Source organism: Nycticebus coucang, chromosome 3 (assembly GCF_027406575.1).
Source record: "Nycticebus coucang isolate mNycCou1 chromosome 3, mNycCou1.pri, whole genome shotgun sequence".
NCBI classification, from domain to species: domain Eukaryota; kingdom Metazoa; phylum Chordata; class Mammalia; order Primates; family Lorisidae; genus Nycticebus; species Nycticebus coucang.
In genome coordinates, this window is record NC_069782.1 from 97,183,016 (window position 1) to 97,203,440 (window position 20,425).

General features: G+C 45.4%; 2 protein-coding genes across 2 annotated transcripts in view; one reads left to right on the forward strand and one right to left on the reverse strand.

Annotated features, from left to right (window-relative positions):
• Positions 1-10,876, reverse strand: part of EIF4EBP2 (eukaryotic translation initiation factor 4E binding protein 2) — a 35,382-nt gene extending 24,506 nt beyond the window's left edge. The window contains exon 1 of the mRNA XM_053586459.1: positions 10,415-10,876. Within this exon, the coding sequence (XP_053442434.1) occupies positions 10,415-10,559 (145 nt within the window). The 5' untranslated portion in view covers positions 10,560-10,876. The remainder of the gene's footprint in view (positions 1-10,414) is intronic.
• The window catches only part of PPA1 (inorganic pyrophosphatase 1), a 295,326-nt gene that overhangs the window by 49,194 nt on the left and 225,707 nt on the right, over positions 1-20,425 (forward strand). The window lies entirely within an intron of this gene.

Consider the following 20,425-nt stretch of genomic DNA (forward strand, 5'->3'; position numbering starts at 1 on the left):
AAAAATAAAAGCGGGGGGAATGACTGTTGGACAGGAAACAAACACCGTAAGTCACATCTATGTTTAATATTTACGTAAACTTAATAAACATTACATCAAGATTTATTTAATCAGGCTTGGCGCCTGTAGCTCAAGCAGCTAAGGCACCAGCCACATATACCAGAGCTGGCGGGTTTGAATCCAGCCAGGGCCGGCCAAATGACAATGACAACTGCAATAAAAAAAATAGCCTGGCATTGTGGCAGGCACCTGTAGTCCCAGCTACTTGGGAACCTAAGGCAAAAGAATCGCTTCAACCTAGGAGTTTGAGGTTGCTGTGTGAGCTGTGAGCCACCGAACTCTACCCAGCGCAATAGCTTAAGGCTCTATCTCAAAAAATAAAAAAATAAAAAAGATTTAATCAAAAAGGGTTAAAAAAATTAAATTGGGAGGATGGGAGACAGAAGTGTGTGTGTGTGTGTGTGTGTGTATATATATTATATATGGAGAAGAGTGCATATAGCAAATAAATCCTCATCTTCCATAGCAGAAAACTTGTTAATATCTACAACTGAGAAACATGGCTCGGCGCCTGTAGTTCAAGCAGCTAATGCGCCAGCCACATCCACCATAGCTGGTGGGTTCGAATCCAGCCCGAGCCCACCAAAACAACAATGACAACTACAACCAAAAATGAATCAGGCGTTGTGGTGGGCACCTGTAGTCCCAGCTACTTGGGAGGCTGAGGCAAGAGAATCGCTTAAGCCCAGGAGTTAGAGGTTGCTGTGAGCTGTGGTGACAGGACGCTCTACCCAGGGTGACAGCTTGAGACTCTGTCTCAAAAAAATAAATAAATAAAAAATAAAATAAAACTGAGAAACAGCATTAAATCATGTTATTTAGAAACTCTGGTAATGGGGTGCTAATGAAACCAAGAGACATGATTTTTATATCAACAAAAGGCACATCAGGAGCCTCAAGACCATGTAAAGAAATATGACTGAATTATTGTGGCAAATGGAAGACACAGTTTATGAAAAGTCTACCCTACCACCCTTTAACTCAAAGTCTTAGTAACTGGGAGCAAAGATTGCCAAGATATTAATTTCAAAGGATAGTTCCCTACCCTATCACTTAGGACACTTCCATGATAGAACACGCATCTGGGCTGAAAAGAGAAGTTAACAATGACTATGTTCCTGTTCAGAAAGTCCTGTGTTAGAAATGGCCTTAGAGAACCTCTGGTGGAAATCTTATTTCATAGGTGAAGAAAACTAATATCCAGTGAAGCTAATAGTATTTATGAAAAAGATAATATATATGACATATATGTCATACATGTCAACACATGACAATTGTGCTGTCATGATATAATACAAACAAGACAGCTGTATATTCTAGGTATGTCTGGTTCTCTTGAGTGCAAAACATGTTGAAGCAGATGTTCTTTAAATTGGTACTAGGTCGGGCGGCGCCTGTGGCTCAGCGGGTAGGGCTCCCGTCCCATATGCCGGAGGTGGCGGGTTCAAACCCAGCCCCGGCCAAATTAAAAAAAAAAAAAAAAAAATTGGTACTAGGTCCAAATAGTAAACAAACCACCCTTAAATAAGTGTCCAACTGACTTTTTAAGTTTATGTAGTCTTAACCATCAGAAAATATGGGTCAAAATAAAACACATCAAATATGCACACACCTCTGTTAGGGCTTGAACGTTTCACATCAAAATAATTTTTCTCCCTAAGAAATGCCTGACCCTGATTCAGGTTGGACCTGCCAGGTTGCTGACTGTATTCAAATCAATTCTCTGGATTAGATTCCACAGATGTTGTGGTTAAGCCTGTCTGTAATGCTAAAATCACTGCTAATGGTATGTGGAAAACAGATTCAAACCTGGTAGCCGTTCCAAATATTTGTCTCCCTTCCACCGTAAGTTTACTCCTCTTGGGGACTTATTTAACAAATAAAAACAATAGTTTTACCAACATTTTCCACTTTTCTTTATAGTAAGGAGCTTGAACTAATCTTATTGGATATCACTACTCTAGGTTACTGTTTTTATCAGCCATCTACTCATAATAGTATTAGGAATTTATCAGAACAGAGGGCAGTTTCATTTCAATGCACAAGTAGCATAACACCTAACATAGTCCCTGATGAAAAGATGAGTTCTCTCTGAAGCCCTATTGATTAATCTTAAAATGAAAAATCATAAGCCTTTCACACTTTCTGATAAGTTATCTCTCAGAACCTAAACAAAATAGTCTATTTTCAACAGTAAATAGTCAGCACTTCTACTATAAACAGCAGGCCATTTCTAAAAAATTAAAACTGAACGAGGTATTACCCATCTATTATTATTATTACTATTTTCAACAGTAAATAGTCAGTACTTCTACTGTAAACAGTAGGTCATTTCTTTTCTTTTCTTTTTTTTTTTGGCCGGGGCTGGGTTTGAACCCGCCACCTCTGGCATATGGGACCGGCGCCCTACTCCTTGAGCCACAGGCGCTGCCCAACAGTAGGTCATTTCTAAAAAATTAAAACTGAATGAGGTATTACCCAAAGACATCACAAGAAACATATACAGACTAAAATCCCTTCTGCAAAATCCCCAACCAAGCACAGACAAACCAAATTCAACAACATATGAAAAGATCACACAACACAACTGAGACTTAGCCAAGGAATACAAGCTGGTTCAACTTCTGAAAATCAGTCAGTGTAATACATCATATCAATAGAATAAAAACCAAAAGTCACATGATAATCTCCACAGATTAGAAAAATGCACTTGACAAAATCCAACACCCTTTCATTACTAAAAAACACCCATGGCGAGGTGCCCATAGCACAGTGGTAACGGTGCCAGCCACATATACCGAGGGTGGCAGTTTCCAACCCAGCCCGGGTCAGCTAAACAACTGCAACAACAAAAAAAGCCGGGTGTTGTGGCAGGCGCCTGTAGTCCCAGCTACCCTGTTTCCCCGAAAATAAGACAGTGTCTTATTTTAAGGTGTGCTCCCAAAGATGTGCTAGGTCTTATTTTTGGAGGATGTCTTATTTTCGGGGAAACAGGGTAGTTGGGAGGCTGAGGCAAGAGGATCACTTCAGCCCAAGACTTTGAGGTTGCCTTGAGCTGTGATGCCATGGCACTCTACCAGTGCGGCTCTCTCTCAAAAAGGAAAAAAAAAAACCCAAAAACTAGGAATAGAAGGGCACTTTCTCAACTGATAATGGATTATCTATGAAAAGCCACAGGTACATTCTCATGTAATGATGAAAGACTGGATGTTTTCTTCCTAAGAACAGGAACAAGACATGGCTGATCATTCTTGGTGTCTCAGAACATCTACATATTTAACATCATACTTAAAGTTCTAGCTAGGACAATTAGGCAAGAAATAGAGATCAAAGGCATTCAGGTTGATAAGGAGAAAGTTAAAAACTACCTCCATTCACAGATGTCATGGATCCACAAGCATTAAATTTGTAGTTTCCAGTTTATCCTTGCTTGTTGAAATTGTTACTTACTTTTCTTTCTTTCTTTCTTTTTTTTTTTAAAGAGAGTCTTGCTCTGTCACCCAGGCTAGAGGGCAGCAGCATGATCACAGCTCACTGTGGCTTTTAATTCCTGGGTTCATGCACTCCTACAACCTTAGCCTCCCAAGTAGCTGGGACTATAGGTGTCTTCTAATTTTTTCTCTTTGTTGCTGTTTTTAGAGATAGTGTTCTTTTTTTTAAATTTCAGATTAATGTTAGGGTACAATTAGGTTTCAATGTTTGCATTCAATGTTGCAGGTAGAATCCCTGTTGTAGTGGTGTCCCGTAGAGTTAAGGTTCTTGCTATGTTGCCCAGGCTGGCCTTGAACTCCTAGGCGCAAGCTACCCTTCCACCAAAGCCTCCCAAAGTTGGTACTAAGTCCAAAACAGTATAGGCATGAGACAGCTCAGCCTACCCAAGTAGTTGGGATTATAGGTGCCCCACTAGTTTTTCAATTTATTTTTATTTTAGTAAAGATGGGGTCTCACTCTCGTTCAGGCTGGTCTCAAACGCTTAAGCTCAGGCAATCCACCTGCCTCAGCCTCCCAGAGTGTCAGGATTATAGGTATGAGACACCATACCCGGGCTACTTTGTAAAACTACTCCATGAAATCAACAGCTTCTTTTTGTTAAGGCATTTGTCTTAGAGCTCTGAAAGATTATTTAGATATAAACACTCAAATATTCTGAACTTTTGGCTTCAAGTTGTGGCCCGAAAACCATGGCAAGGGGTCATTTACTTATTTTATTTATTTATTTATTTTGAGACAGAGTCTCAAGCTATTGTCCTCAGTAGAGTGCTATGGTGTCATAGCTCACAGCAAACTCAAATTCTTGGGCTCAAGTGATTCTTTCGTCTTAGCCTCCCGAGTAGCTAGGATTAGAGGTGCCTGCCACAACACCCAGCTATTTTTACAGACGAGGTCTCACTGTGTCTCAGGCTGGTCTTGAACCTATGAGATCAGGCAATCCACCCTCTTTGGCCTCCCAAGTGCTGGGATTACAGGTGTGAATAACCGCACCCAGCCAAGGAGTCTTTTAAAAACTAGTTCCACGGGCGGCGCCTGTGGCTCAGTCGGTAGGGCGCCGGCCCCATATACGGAGGGTGGCGGGTTCAAACTTGGCCCTGGATGAACTGCAACCAAAAAATAGCCGGGCGTTGTGGTGGGCGCCTGTAGTCCCAGCTACTCGAGAGGCTGAGGCAAGAGAATTGCTTAAGCCCAGGAGCTGGAGGTTGCTGTGAGCTGTGTGATGCCATGGCACTCTACCGAGGGCCATAAAGTGAGACTGTGTCTCTACAAAAAAACAAAACAAAACAAAATAAAAACTAGTTCCACATTGGATGGGTATATATATACAAGGTGTTAAGGAGCACACAGGTTTTTTGTTTTTTTTAGGAGCACACAGGTTTTAAGGGGCCTTCACAAAGCAAAGTATAATGGTAAACAAATTTGAAAATGGTCACCTAGGCCTTACCTATTGACTATTAAGTCTCAATTAACTTTTGTTCTATTATAAATACAGCAACAAAAATCTTTGAAACATTAACTTGAAAAATTTCTTCTGCCGTTCACCAACAAATTGTCTTCCTGTTTAGGCTCCCTTCCCACCCAACCAGATGAACTAGCTTTCTCTACATTAACTTTACCCCATCTGAACTTCACACACACACACACACACACACGCACAATTAATCAAGCCTACATCATCTCCAAACCACCCCAAATATCTCCTTATAAAATTTAAAGATTCTGATTCTCAAAATGTTCTTCCTTTCTGATTCATTATGACAAGCCTCTGAAGAGCTGAAGGGAGCTGTGCACCAGTCTGTCATGCATACTGCACTATCTCCCTGTAACCTCTTCCCTTGTTGGGCTGTATCTAGCTTGGGTCAGACAAAGGTGCTCTCCCCTTCCACACAGTGCACTGCCTTCAGGGTGAAAACTGCTGACTTCCCCAGGCTCAGGATTCAGACACTCAGCAGCAATGCACCCAACATAAAAACTGAAGATATCCTCTTCAATATACACGTCAGCAGCTGATAAACATGAAGCTAAAGCTAAATCTCCTGCAAAATGACAACATGCTAATTTGTGTTACTAAGTAAATGCCATCTTTCTCAACCACAAGGCAAAGTGATCGAACATACTTTATGTTTTACATGCACTTCTCACGTTAAATATGTCCTCTAGCTAATAACTGAAGTTAGAGTTAAATAAGTACATTTGTTGGTTCAGAAGTTACTGGCCTAGAATTAACTCAGCTCAAGGTCGCCAAATTAGAAATTTTATAAGGACGGTCAGAAACTGGCCTTCCTTCCACATATCCACACACAGAGTTCTAGTCATTCTTCCCAAGAAAGGAACCAGATTAAAAAGCAAGTCTCTCCCCCAATACCATGGATTTTTTTCCCTCCTTCCTACCTCTCTTTTATTACCAGTCCCTTCCAATGGCCTTTAGTAATTCTGCCCCAGTGAACCAATCACAGCAACTCTCCAGCTGGCAGAGGAAGAACTACAGCATAAACAAGATTCAGACCGTCATAGTTAGTTCCCCTCTGTTGCTCTTGTTATGGCAACAGCATACTTTTCCACAGCCGATGAGAATGTTATGAAGGAAAAGAAAGGCTAAAAGAGGCCTCTATGTTTCTGTTCATTCCCCACAGCACAACTCTCCCAGAAGGAGATTTTAGGACCTAAAAAAGAAATAAGATAGCAAAAAGCCTATCAGCTAGTATTCCAAAGGTGGAAAAGTCTCTTTAATGTTTGCAAACCTCCTTTTGATAAGTTTATTTTAAGTAAGTTTATTTTAGAGAAAGGATCTTGTTGTCACTCAGACTGGTGTGTAGTGGGCCAGGGCATAGCTCACCGTAACCTTGAACTAATGCCTAGACTGAAGGAATCCTCCTGCCTGGGCCTCCCAAAGCCTCCCAAAGTGCTAACATTAGGGTGTGAACCATCATGCCTGGACAGATAAGCATTTTAAGACAGTGGAGGAAAAACCGGGACTAGTGATCAGGAAACTAAATTTGAGGTTACCCACTGATGTTAATTAGCTATACAATGCTAATAGGTTACTTAATTTTGCTGGGTCTCAGGCTCTCTCAATTATAAAATTAAAGTACCAGGTCCCTAGCCGGGCGTTGTGGCGGGCGCCTGTAGTCCCAGCTACTCGGGAGGCTGAGGCAAGAGAATCGCTTCAGCCCAGGAGATGGAGGTTGCTGTGAGCTGTGTGATGCCACGGCACTCTACCGAGGGCCATAAAGTGAAACTCTGTCTCTACAAAATAAAGTACCAGGTCCCTTCTAGCTAACCAGAGTGTTATAAAAATGAAGCCAAATATAGTAATCTTACCTTCTTCCATTAAGGTTAAGTAGATTTTCAATGGAAGAACCAAGTTTCATTCCCACTCCTCCATAGACAGGAAAAAAATAAATAAATAAAATCCAAGGGCTTTGGGTGGGTTGGTGCACCTGGAATTCACTCAACAAATATTTCCCTCATCCTTAATAATGAGAGAAGGTACTTTTCTCACAATATGAGAAATCCAAGAGATTACGGCAACTATGTTTCCCCCCACTTTTCATTTCCCCAATCACAGGAAGGCAATTTTGAGAAACCTCAAGATTAGGGTGCATCCTTTGATCCCCAATGAATAAAGGATTCTTAAGTGGGGGGAAGTTATAAGTTCACTGCGTTGAGGAAGTCCCAGCCCAGTCTGACTATTTGAGGCAGTCAGCAAATCAACGGTTATTTTAAATGCTTTGATATGCATGTGACTCTCTAGAAAGTTTTCAGAAGCTCGAATCAGGAAATGCTAATAATCTCATCTCTACCCACAAAACAGAGATTTCCAATGCAAGCCTACTCTCATTTTTCTAAATGTTTTCCAGTCTGAAACATATGTTAGCTCTTATATTGGTTCTATTATTTTCTCAGAACTAAAATCTTATCTGTCTCCCCCTTCCCTCCAAATCAAGATTTTAAGCTTGTTCAGATCAAGGGCTACACTTCCTATTTTTTGTCTGTTAACCCCTTTTGTGCACAGCACTACATTGGACCCACAAAAAGACACCTAACCACATTAATTTATGTGTCTGAGGCAACAAAGTAACAGTAAACCACCTCCCTCAAGTTGAGGGAAATAAAATTACATAGTGAGGGGGAGAAGAATGTAACAAGAGAAATGTATAAACCATCAGAGGGCAGAAAATTTCCAAAGGAGTAAAATTAAACCAATTAAGTACTGAATTCCTAAACAGTATTCAATTAATTGCTAAAAACAGTGACCAAATCTAATTGCAACAGTGCAATATCCTTATAAACATCTTAACTAAGCCCTTGTTTTAAATATCCAAAGATTACAATGGGCTATACCAATAAACACAGGTTTAATATTATAAATGAACCAAGTATTAAATCTGAAACAAAAAATTGTGTGCATTGAAACTATTTGGAGACAGGTTAAATGATACTTGAGAAAACAGTGGAATTGTGTGTTGAGAGGTGGGGTAAATGAATATTTCTGGAATAATTTTTCCAAGCATTTTAGGAACTAATCCAGGCTCTGAGACAGGCTTCTATCTTTAAAGCAATGCTTAGAGACGATGTCTTTATTTGAAAAGCATAGTAGCTTGGCTATTTGAAATGTGCCAAAAGCATCTGTCTGTGGCTCTTCCCTCGGGAAATAATGATTACTATATAGCTAAAAGTTCGGTTTCTGCCCCAAATAAATTATAGCTGAATGCAGTTGTTACTGTGACACATGCTTTGAAATGCTGGAAGCACAGGCATTTACTAACACTGCAAAGAATTCTGGGAGTTGGGCGGCGCCTGTGGCTCAGCGGGTAGGGCGCCGGCCCCATATGCCGAGGGTGGCGGGTTCAAACCCAGACCCGGCCAAACTGCAACAAAAAAATAGCCGGGAGTTGTGGCGGGCGCCTGTAGTCCCAGCTACTCCGGAGGCTGAGTCAAGAGAATTGCCTAAGCCCACGGATTTGGAGGTTGCTGTGAGCTGTGTGACGCCACGGCACTCTACCGAGAGCGATAAGGTAAGACTCTGTCTCTACAAAAAAAAAAAAAGAATTCTGGAAGTTATAAATCCTTTTCTTCCCCTTGGAAAACTATCCATTTCTCAAAAGCTATCAAGTTCAAGGCAACTCTTATCTGGAGCTGATTTTGGTCTGCCAAAATCTTTCATAATTAAAAAGCAAGATCCCAGCATCCCAGCTCAAACACAGGGATTAGTTTCCTACAGACCACATCAGATCAGGAGAGAGATTTACTGAACCAGGTAAGCCACCTCACTAGAAACTCCACCATACTGCAAAGGTAAACAATTCCTTAAGCCCAGCTCTCCATATTTATTTATGAACTTCAGCCTGAGTCATTTAAAAATCTTCCAAGGTGGGCGGCGCCTGTGGCTCAAGGAGTGGGGCACTGGTCCCATATGCCGGAGGTGGTGGGTTCAGGCCCAGCCCCAGCCAAAAACCACAAAAAAAAAAAAAAAATCTTCCAAGGCAGCCTCCCCTCCCCTACAGTGGGCTGGCTGGATACATCTGTAAAGCTCTCTCCTAGATTTTTATCCCTTGGGGTTGGCAAGGCAGAGTTTCCCTACTCTACAGGCCTTGCTGTTGTGCAACCCGTAAATGCACCGGATTGGTTGTAGTACAATTCCAGGGCCCTGCCCACAAAAATGAGGCTAGCAATTCGGTAGACTTCAGGGGCTGCCAGCAAAATCTCCACCCTCTAGTGAAAGGCCACCCATAACCAAAAGAAGGCAAAGTCCCGCGGTTTAAAAGGAATCCCCTTTCCCTTCGATAGGCCCTCAAAATCTTTTTCCAGTCTCCTCCCTTTGGAGAACAGCCCAGTTAGGGGACAGACAACCTTTGAGCTCCCTTTTCTCATGACCAATTCAACAAGGTTCACCTCTACCCCAGTGTTAACACGTAAACAGCCGCTAGTCTACTCTGAAAAACAATGCTGGTAAACCTCCTTCTGCACCGCCTCTCTCTATAAACCCCTTCCCCAGGATCAAGCGACCTCACCTAACCAGGGGGTCCTCTTTGACAACGTCCCATTCAATCCCCCTCCAAAGGCGTCACTGCCAAAAGAAACCCTATTAAGACTGCCAGCGCTCTACCTCCCCCACCTACCCCGTTTCCCCGAAAATAAGACAGTGTCTTATTTTAAGGTGTGCTCCCAAAGATGCGCTAGGTCTTATTTTCCGGGGACGTCTTATGTTTCCTGTAAGTATGTCTTATTTTCGGGGAAACAGGGTACTTTCTCTTGGCTATTACTTGAGCATTATTTTATCACTCTCTACTCTTGGCCGAGGGACTCCCTCCACCCCTCCCGTGGGGCCTCGTCCACCAAAGTAAACAATGCTGTCAAAGCAGGATAACGCCGGGCAAGGCTTCCAGGCTCTGCATTCCAGCCTCCTCCTGGCGTTCTAAAAGCGGCAAAACAAGCCACTGCAAGGTTCCGGGACCGAAATTCTCTCCCAACTTGCTTTCTAAAAAGATCCGAGAGTCAGCTCCAAAATCAAGCATTAACATGCACGATCTGCAAGAGTTAGGGGTAAAGCAGAGCATAGTTCCAGGCCAAGGATAGACAAGGGAAGCCGGAAGAGACCGAGAAGGAAAGTGGGACGTGTGCGTGAACCGGCCACGAAGCAGAACAAGGGCTTTTTGTCGCAACCAGTGGGGCGCGCGCGGACTCGAGGGGCGAGCGACAGAGATCACTAATGAAGAGTCCGGAAAGCGCGGGTGCAGCCCGAGGACAGCGTCCCTGGGGCTATGGAGGAGCGGGGGGGGGTGGGGAGGGTCGCCAAGAAGGAGACACGGAAGACAGTGGCGGGGGACCCGGACACGGCGGAGGGTTGGCCGGCGCTCACCTCCCGGTGTTGTGGAGAAGAGCGTCCCCCCGGGCGTGGTGCAATAGTCATGAGGTAGCTGCGCGGCGTCGCTGATTGGCACGGTGCGGGTGGGGATGGCGCGGCTCTGGCTGGGCTGGTGGCCGCTGCCGGCGGACGAGGACATGGCTCTGGGCGCCGACTCTCGGCTTTGTCCGGCAGGCAGGCGGCGGCGGCGGTGGCGGCGGCGGCGGGGCCCGGGCTGCTCCGGCTCCTCAGGCGGGCGGAAGGGTACGCTCCGCTTGCTACTCGCTCGCTTCCTCTCGCTCCCTTGTTCTGTTCCGCTCCCGCCGCCGCCCTCTCAGCCGCCGCCGCCGCCGCCGCCCGATCCTCCGGCCTCCGCCAGCAGCCTCAGCAGCAGCAGCAGGAGCAGCGGCAGCAGCGGCGACGACGAAGACCGGAAGCGGGCGAAGGCGGGAGCCAGAGGGAGTTGGAGGAAGCGGGCTGCCCGGAGATGACGTCGTCGTCAAAGGGGCGGGGCGGGTCCGATTGAGGGGTGGGGCTTAGCCTCTCCGGGCGGGAGTTGAACCCAAGGGAACCAGTACAGGGTGTTTGTCAGCTGCGAGCAGGCTGACTAGGAAAACTTTCTGGTTGTTGTAGTTGTTGTCCGTCAGTACTACTTTACTTGAGCCGGCTTCAGCTTTTTCCCATTCCTATCTGTTAAAAATGTAATTTTACGGGAGGCGCTGGTGGCTCAAAGGAATAGGGCGCCGGCCCCATATGCCGGCGGTGGCGAGTTCAAACCCAGTCCCAGCCAAAAACTGCAAAAAAAAAAAAAAAGTAATTTTACTTTTCATCAGTACTACTTTACTTGAGCCGACTTCAGCTTTTTCCCATTCCTATCCGTTAAAAGTGTAATTTTACTTTTAATTTTTTTTTTTTATTGTTGTTGTCAATCAAACAGTTGTCATTGTTGTTCAGCTGGCCCGGGCTGGGCTTGAACCCTCCAGCTTCAGAGCATGTAGCCAGCGCCGTATCCACTGTGCCACAGGCACCAAGCCAACTTTTTATTGTTCATTATTAAATGTGGGCAGTGCATGCATGATGTACTGTATTTTTAAAATCAAACAGAAAAGCCAGGTGCGCAATGGCTCACGTTGGCAAGCCTAGCACTCTGGGATGCCCAGGAGATTGGATTGCTCGAGCTCAGGAGTTCCATACCAGCCTGAAAAAGAGCTAGACCTGGTCTCTAAAAATAGCTGAGCGTTGTGGCGGGTGTCTCTAGTCCCAGCTACTTAGGAAGCTGAGGCAAGAGGATCACTTGAATTCAAGAATTTGGCCGGGCGCGGTGGCTCACGCCTGTAATCCCAGCACTGTGGGAGGTTGAGGAGGGAGAATCGCTTGAGCTCAGGAGTTCGAGACTCGCCTGAGCGACAGTGAGACCCCGACTCGTGAAAAAAATGGAAAAACCCAGCCCGGCGCCGCGGCAAGCGCCTGTAATCCCAGCGGCTTCCGGAGGCTGAGGCAGCGGGGTGCCCGCAGCCCGAGTCTGAGGTTGTGGTGAGCTACCACGCCCACTGCACTCTGCTCAGGGGCATAGGGTGGGACCCTGTCTCAACAACAACAACAACAAAAAAATAGAATTTGATAGACGGGTGTAGTGGTGGGCGCCTGTAGTCCCAGCTACTCGGGAGGCTGAAGCAAAAGAATTGCCTAAGCCCAGGAGTTCGAGGTTGCTGTGAGCTGTGATACCACAGCACTCTACGGAAGGCGACAAAGTGAGACTCTGTCTCTAAACAAAGAAAAAAAGAAATTAAAACTGAAAAATATTTGAAATGCTCATTAATTCATAAAATAGTAATAACCTGCCACATGTTAACATAATCATGTATATTTTATTTAAAAATTATATTTTTCGAGCAGTGTGAAGAAGAGGAGGCGAGAACGACCCCCGGACCGACCAAAGCTTGCGCGTTGCTGCATCCCCGCGTACAACGCTTACGTCCCACCCACCCCCACCCCCACCCCCCGCCTTTGCCACCATGGCCCAAGAGAAAGGCTGAAGGGGAAGCTAAAGGAGATAAAGCCAAGGCAAAGGACGAACCGCAGAGAAGATGCGCAAGGTTGTCTGCTAAACCTGCTCCTCCAAAGCCAGCGCCCAAGCCCAAAAAGGCCCCTGCGGGCAGCACCTGTGGCTCAGTGAGTAGGGCGCCGGCCCCATATACCAAGGGTGGCGGGTTCAAACCCGGCCCCGGCCAAATTGGAACCAAAAAATAGCCGGCCGTTGTGGCGGGCACCTGTAGTCCCAGCTGCTCAGGAGGCTGAGGCAAGAGAATCGCTTAAGCCCAGGAGTTGGAGGTTGCTGTGAGCTGTGTGATGCCACGGCACTCTACCAAGGGCCATAAAGTGAGACTCTGACTCCACAAAAAAAAAAAAAAAAAGTCCACGGCAAAGAAGGGAGAGAAAATGCCCAAAGGGGAAAAAGGAAAAGCTGACGCTGGCAAGGAGGGGAACAACCCTGCAGAAAACGGAGATGCCAAAACAGACCAGGCCCAGAAAGCTGCAGGTGCTGGAAACGCCGAGTGAAGTGTGCGCATTTTTGATAACTGTGTACTTCTGGTGACCGTACAGTTTGAAATACTATTTTTTATCAAGTTTTTTTTTTTGGGGGGTGGGTGTTTTTTTTTGGCCAGGGCTGGGTTTGAACCCGCCACCTCTGGCATATGGGACCTGCGCCCTACTCCTTGAGCCACAGGCGCTGCCCATCAAGTTTTATAAAAATGCAGAATTTTGTTTTACTTTTTTTTTTAAGCTATGTTGTTAGCACACAGAACACTTCATTGTTTTTGGGGGAAGGGGCATATGTCACTAATAGAATGTCTCCAAAGCTAGATTGATATGAGGGAAAATGTTTTTTCCCTCTAGTTTTGAGAGACTTCCTCTTGGCTCCCAAGAGGAGGGATTCCCTGATGTTGACACATAGCTACGTTGGCACAAATGCCTTGTGATATGGAAAAACTAATTTGTTTTTATGTCCTATTCTCCCTCTGTCTTCAGCATAGTCTTAACTCACTTAAACCCAGTCACCTCTTGGGACCTGACCCCCAAAAATTGGTTACCAGTATATCAAGGAATCTGGACTTTTTCAATAATACCACTGAGATGGCATCCCTCAAAAGAGCAGTGGTTCCATTTGTAGATTGTTGGATCTTCAGATAAATTCTGCCATTTTCATTTCATTTCCTGAAAGTCAGGGTTGGCTTGTGAAAAGTTGTTAAACAACATGCTAAATATGAAACGTCAACCCTCCGGCGACGCCTGTGGCTCAGTCCGTAAGGCGCCGGCCCCGTACACCGAGGGTGGCGGGTTCAAACCCGGCCCAGCCAAACTGCAACCAAAAAATAGCTGGGCATTGTGGCGGGCGCCTGTAGTCTCAGCTGCTTGGGAGGCTGAGGCAAGAGAATCGCTTAAGCCCAGGAGTTGGAGGTTGCTGTGAGCTGTGTGAGGCCACGGCACTCTACCGAGGGCCATAAAGTGAAACTCTGTCTCTACAAAAAAAAAAAAGAATTGTCAACCCTCACTCTAAACTTCCTTGTTCAGAGCATCAAATGAAGACTTCATTGGGTTTTATAGTGGCTTTCTGATTTTTGGTAGAACATTGAAGAAGGGAGTTTGAAAGTTGTTGTATACTGTTAACGATCGTCTGCCCATGTCCTGCCTGAAATACCATGATTGTTTATGAAAAGTATCTTTAATAAAGCTGGATACAGTTTGGCTTGGAAAAAAAATTATATTTTTCTTTTCTCTATTCCTTTCCTTATGGTATTCCCATTATGTCTATGTCAGTGTTCTTTTTTATTTTTTTGCAGTTTTTGGCTGGGGCTGGGTTTGAACCTGCCACCTCTGGTATATGGGGCCAGCGCCCTACCCCTTGAGCCACAGGCACCACCCCAAAAATCATATTTTTCAAACAAAAAAATTACTAAGAACAGTGGCACTGTTTTACTTTTTTTTGTAGAGACAGAATTTCACTTTATCACTCTCGGTAGTGTCATGGCATCACACAGCTCACAGCAGCCTCCAACTCCTGGGCTTCGGAGATTCTCTTGCCTCATCCTCCTGAGTAGCTGGGACTACAGGCACCCACCTCAACATCCGGATATTTTTTTGTTGCAGTTTGGCTGGGGCTGGGTTTGAACCCACCCACTTCATCATATGGGGCGGGGGCCCTACTCACTGAGCGACAGGCGCCGCCCTGTTTTACTTTTTTTTGAGTTAGAGTCTATTTTGCCCTCAATAGAGTACGGTGGTGTCACAGCTCACAGCAACCTCAAACTCTTAGGCTTTAAGTGATTGTTTTGCCTCAGACTCCCAAGTAGCCAGGACTACAGGCGCCCTCCACAATGCCCAGCTATTTTGTTGTTGTTGCAGTTGTCACTGTTGCTTAGATGGCCCAGGCCAGGTTCGAACCTGCCAGCTTTAGTGCATATGGCCGGAGCCATAACCACTGTGCTACAGGAGCTGAGCCTTGTTTTACATTTTTTTGCAGAAGCTTTAGTATCTGGCTCAATAGAAGACAACTGGAATCTCAAGCCATTTTTGCATTCAGAATGTATTGTTCCCATTCACGTACAGTACGTAAAGAAAACTCAGCCTCACACAGATATGTCGTTGGAAAAGAGGAGCCTTGGGCGGCGCCTGTGGCTCAGTGAGTGGGGTGCCGGCCCCATATGCCAAGGGTGGCAGGTTAGGACCCAGCCCCGGCCAAACTGCAACAGAAAAATAGCCAGGCGTTGTGGCGCGTGCCTGTAGTCCCAGCTGCTCGGGAGGCTGAGGCAAGAGAATCGCATAAGCCCAAGAGTTAGAGGTTGCTGTGAGCCGTGTGATGCCACTGCACTCTACCTGAGGGCGATACAGTGAGACTGTCTCTACAAAAAAAAAAAAAGAAAAGAGGAGCCTTCATGGGTCCCCAGGAACTCTCCAAGCCACATTTTGAGAACCACTGTGCCAAGCAACACTACTTCTGTCCACAACATTCCGCAGATGGAAGTGGGAAGAGAATCATGGATAGGACCAACATAGTTACCATTGCTCCCATTTTTCAAATAGGAAAAATTGAGGCTAAGAGATTGAGAGTTTAACCCAAGTAAAACAGCTACTGTTTTCACTGCTCAGAGGACCAAACAGGTACTTGACAAGGACATATTCAAAAGAACTTACACGGTGCAGCATGGGCCCGGATACCACATATAACATGGTGCTGATTTTGTGTTGAGTGTCCCAAGAATTCAGGAAGAGAAATCCCTTGTCAGCCCTGCAGTCCTGAGACCCAGAGCTGCAGAGGACTAAGTTTTACCTTGAAAGACTCTAAGGCTTTGGATATGCTGAGAGAAAGAGACATTTCTAGCAGATGGGAAAGACAAGATACTAATTTATGAATGTGTAGTTTCCAAAGGGTGTGATTTGTAAAGTATACAACTCTTTCATCAATCCTTAAAGATTTGGAGGATGTTCATGGGGAATCAGGGAGACTTCTCTGACCAGAGCAAAGGGCAAGGATGGTAGAAAAAGTTATACAAAGAGGATGGGACTAGAGATGGGATGAAATGAAATAGATGAAGGTTGAACCAGAACACAGTTTCAGAGTTTTGGAGACAGAAGAGTATCATATGCTTTTTATTCATTTTTTCAGGCAACCTGAAGAAGTAAACAAAGCACAGGTTTTAGAGACATACAGACTGGGTTTGAAACCCAACTCTGCCTTTTATAAGCTGTGCAACCCCAGGCAAGTAAGTTTCATCTTGTTGCAGGAAGACAAGGCCCAACGGAGAGAAAGAGCACCGAAATACCACGTTTATAAGAGGAAGGGCTTTATTCACCAGCCGGGAGCTATGGCATAGAAGAATTTCAAATGGCGGCGCTCCCCAACTGCCTTGGTCTTTCCCTTTTTATTGACAGTCCAAAAGTTCTGGGAAGTGCCTGTGGCTCAGTCGGTAAGGCGCTGGCCCCATATACGGAGGGTGGCGGGTTCAAACCCGGCCGCGGCTGAACTGCAATCAAAAAATAGCCGGGCATTGTGGCGGGCGCCTGTAGTCCCAGCTACTCGGGAGGCTGAGGCAAGAGAATCGCTTAAGCCCAGGAGTTGGAGGTTGCTGTGAGCCGTGTGACGCCATGGCACTCTACTGAGGGCCATAAAGTGTCTCTACAAAAAAAAAAAAAAAGTTCCACCCCACAGGTACCCTTCTCATTGGCCAGTTTGAATCAAGCGGGAGATGCTATTCCTGCCACTACAGGATTTCACAGAACTTGGAAATTTCCAAGTTTCAGGAAGTTAAGTTTACAAATTCCCAAGAGTTGAGTCACCGTGGAGAGGACCCTGCATGTGTATCCTTTTGGTCTCCTTGAGGAGACCTGTTCTTCCTCACCCTTCTCTGCTATCCTCTCTCAATCTGAGACTCTGAGTCTCATCTGAAATATAGAAATAACAATGTTACCTCACCTAATAGTTCTGTCAGTTAACATATAAAGCGTTAAGCAGGGCGGCGCCTGTGGCTCAGTTGGTAAGGCGCCGGCCCCATATACCGAGGGTGGCGGGTTCAAACCCGGCCCCGGCTGAACTGCAACCAAAAAAATAGCTGGGCGTTGTGGTGGGCGCCTGTAGTCACAGCTACTCGGGAAGCTGAGGCAAGAGAATCGCTTAAGCCCAGGAGTTGGAGGTTGCTGTGAGCTGTGTGACGCCACGGCACTCTACCGAGGGCAATAAAGTGAGACTCTGTCTCTACAAAAAAAATAAATAAATAAAAATAAAGTGTTAAGCAAATCATTACCTCTTGACAAAGTCATGGTGAAGTTAATGGACTTCTAATGGAGGTTTTAGATTTCCCCATTATAACCTCTGGTGTTTATTTCACCTCTTCCTCAGTTAGAAGGTAACATGTGGTGGCATGTAGCTCAAGTGCCGGCCACATACACCAGAGCTGGTGGGTTCGAATCCAGCCCAGGCCTGCCAAACAATGACAACCACAACCAAAAACAGCCGGGCATTGTGGTGGGCGCCTATAGTCCCAGCTACTCAGGAGGCTGAGGCAGGAGAATTGCTTAAACCCAGGAGCCTGAGGTTGCTGTGAGCCATGACGCCACGGAACTCTACCAGGGCAATAGCTTAAGGTTCTGTCAAAAAAAAAAAAAAAAAGGAAGGTAACGTGAGCTATTCTGGTTTCAAAAGTACCACAAATTGCCTTTGTGCTCTTTTGGAATTCAACGTGTATGTGTGTTTGCAAGTGTGTGTGTGGGGTTGCATATGTGTGGATTTGTCACCTCTAGAAAACCCTAAATAAACTTTACTAATTTTTTCACACTCTTTCTAAAAACTTCTCTTTTTAGAATAACAGCTTTATTAAGATATAATTTATCTACCATAAAAGTCAACTTTTTAAGTGTATAATTCAGTGATTTTTAGTGTGTTCACAAAGTTGTTCAATTATTACCACTATCTAATTCCAGAACATTTTTATTGCCCCCCAAACGTACTCCACACACATTAACAGTCATCTCACATTTCCTCCCAACCTCCCCAGCCCTATGAAACCACTAACCTACTTTCTATCTTTATGGATCTGCCTATTCTGGCATTTTCCTATAAATGAAATCATAAAATATGTGGTCTTTTATGACTGGTTTCTTTTACTTAGCATAATGTTTTTAAGGTTCATCCATTAGTAGCATGTATCAGTACTTTCTTTGTGGCTGAATAATGAATGTCCCATTAAATGAATATATTCCATTTTATTTGTCCATTCTTCAGTCGATGGACATTTAAGTTGTTTCCATTGTTTTTTTAATTTATGCCTCCCATTCAATGTGGGTTGCCTTTTCATTGTCTTGATGATGTCTTTTTTTTTTTTTTTGAGACTGAGTCTCAAGCTATTGCCCTGGGTGGAGTGCCATGGTATCACAGCTCACAACAACCTCCAACTCCTGGGCTAAGCGATTCTCTTGCCTCAGCCTCCCAAATAGCTGGGACTACATGTGCCTGCCACCGTGCCCAGCTATTTTTTGGTTGTAGTTGTCATTGTTGTTTGGCAAGCCCGGACTGGATTTAAACCTGCCAGCTCTGGTGTATGTGGCTGGCGCCTTAGCTGCTCGAGCTACAAGCACCAAGCCTGTCTTGATGATGTCTTTTAAAACACAAAAGATTTTAATTTTAATTTCTTTTTTTTTTTGTAGAGACAGAGTCTCACTTTATGGCCCTCGGTAGAGTGCCGTGGCCTCACACAGCTCACAGCAACCTCCAACTCCTGGGCTTAAGCGATTCTCCTGCCTCAGCCTCCTGAGTAGCTGGGACTATAGGCGCCCGCCACAATGCCCGGCTATTTTTGGTTGTGGTTGTCATTGTTTGGCAGGCCTGGGCTGGATTCGAACCCACCAGCTCTGGTGTATGTGGCTGGCACTTGAGCTACATGCCACCACATGTTACCTTCTAACTGAGGAAGAGGTGAAATAAACACCAGAGGTTATAATGGGAAAATCTAAAACCTCCATTAGAAGTCCATTAACTTCACCATGACTTTGTCAAGAGGTAATGATTTGCTTAACACTTTTTTTTTATTTACTTTTTTTTGTAGAGACAGAGTCTCACTTTATTGCCCTCGGTAGAGTGCCATGGCCTCACACAGGTCACAGCAACCTCCAGCTCCTGGGCTTAAGCGATTCTCTTGCCTCAGCCTCCCAAGTAGCTGGGACTACAGGCGCCTGCCACAACGCCCGGCTATTTTTTACTTGTTGTTGCAGTTTGGCCGGGGCTGGGTTTGAACCCACCACCCTCGGCATATGGGGCCGGAGCCCTACTCACTGAGCCACAGGTGCCGCTGACTCACTCCACTTTTTGAAGGGAAAAATATCAGAGGATTTGTGGAAATTTTTTTTTTTTTTTTTTTTTGGTTTTTGGCCAGGGCTAGGTTTGAACCCACCACCTCCGGCATGTGGGACCAGCACCCTACTCCTTGAGCCACAGGCGCTGCCCGATTTGTGGAAATATTTTGAAACCACTACACTTGGCTTGCTGCCTGTGGCTCAACCGGCTAGGGCGCCAGCCACATACAACAGAGCTGGCGGGTTTGATTCCAGCCTGGACTGCCAAACAATAATGACAGCTGCAACCAAATAATAGCTGGGCGTTGTGGCAGGCACCTGTAGTCCCAACTACTTGGGAGGTGGAGGAAGGAGAATCACTTGAGCCCAGGAGTTGGAGGTTGCTGTGAGCTGTGATGCCACAGCAGTCTACCAAGGGCAACAGCTTGAGGCTCTGTCTCAAAAAACAAAATAAACAAACAGACAACAAAAAAAAACAGGCTTGGCGCATGTAGCTCAGGCGGCTAAGGTGTCAGCCACATACACCAGAGCTGTGGGGTTCGAATCCCAGTCCGAGCCTGCCAAACAACAATGACAACTACAACCAAAAAATAGCCAGGCATTGTGGCGGGTGCCTGTAGTCCCAGCTGCTTAGGAGGCTGAGGCAAGAGAATCACTTAAGCCCAGGAGTTAGAGGTTGCTGTGAACTGTGATGCTATGGCACTCTAACAAGGGCAACAGCTTGAGGCTCTGTTGAAAGACTTGGGACAAGACCCCCACTCTGTCCTGGACCACGACGACCCCAATCAACCGCAAGAGACGGCACTTGATGCAATTAGCAAGAGGGTTTTATTCCAGCATGCTGGGGCTTAGCTCGTAACTCTCTCAGGAGCAGAGGAGTTAAGCCCTGAACAGCAGGTTTTACAAGCTTATAAAGGCAAAAACCACAAAGTAGGGAGGGGTAGCAGACATAGCAGGGGCTTTAAGCACAAAGTAGGGAGGGGTAGCAGACATAGCAGGGGCTTTAACCATAAAGTAGGGAGGGGTAGCAGACATAGCAGGGGCTTTCTAGATAAGAAGAACTCTGGTTCATTACTCAACTGTCTTAAGACAAGATTAACAGTTAAACATTTGCTTAGCCCTTTTATCTGCTTCAGCTCAGGGCTATCTCCTGAAACAGTTACAAAAGGTCACATTCTCATG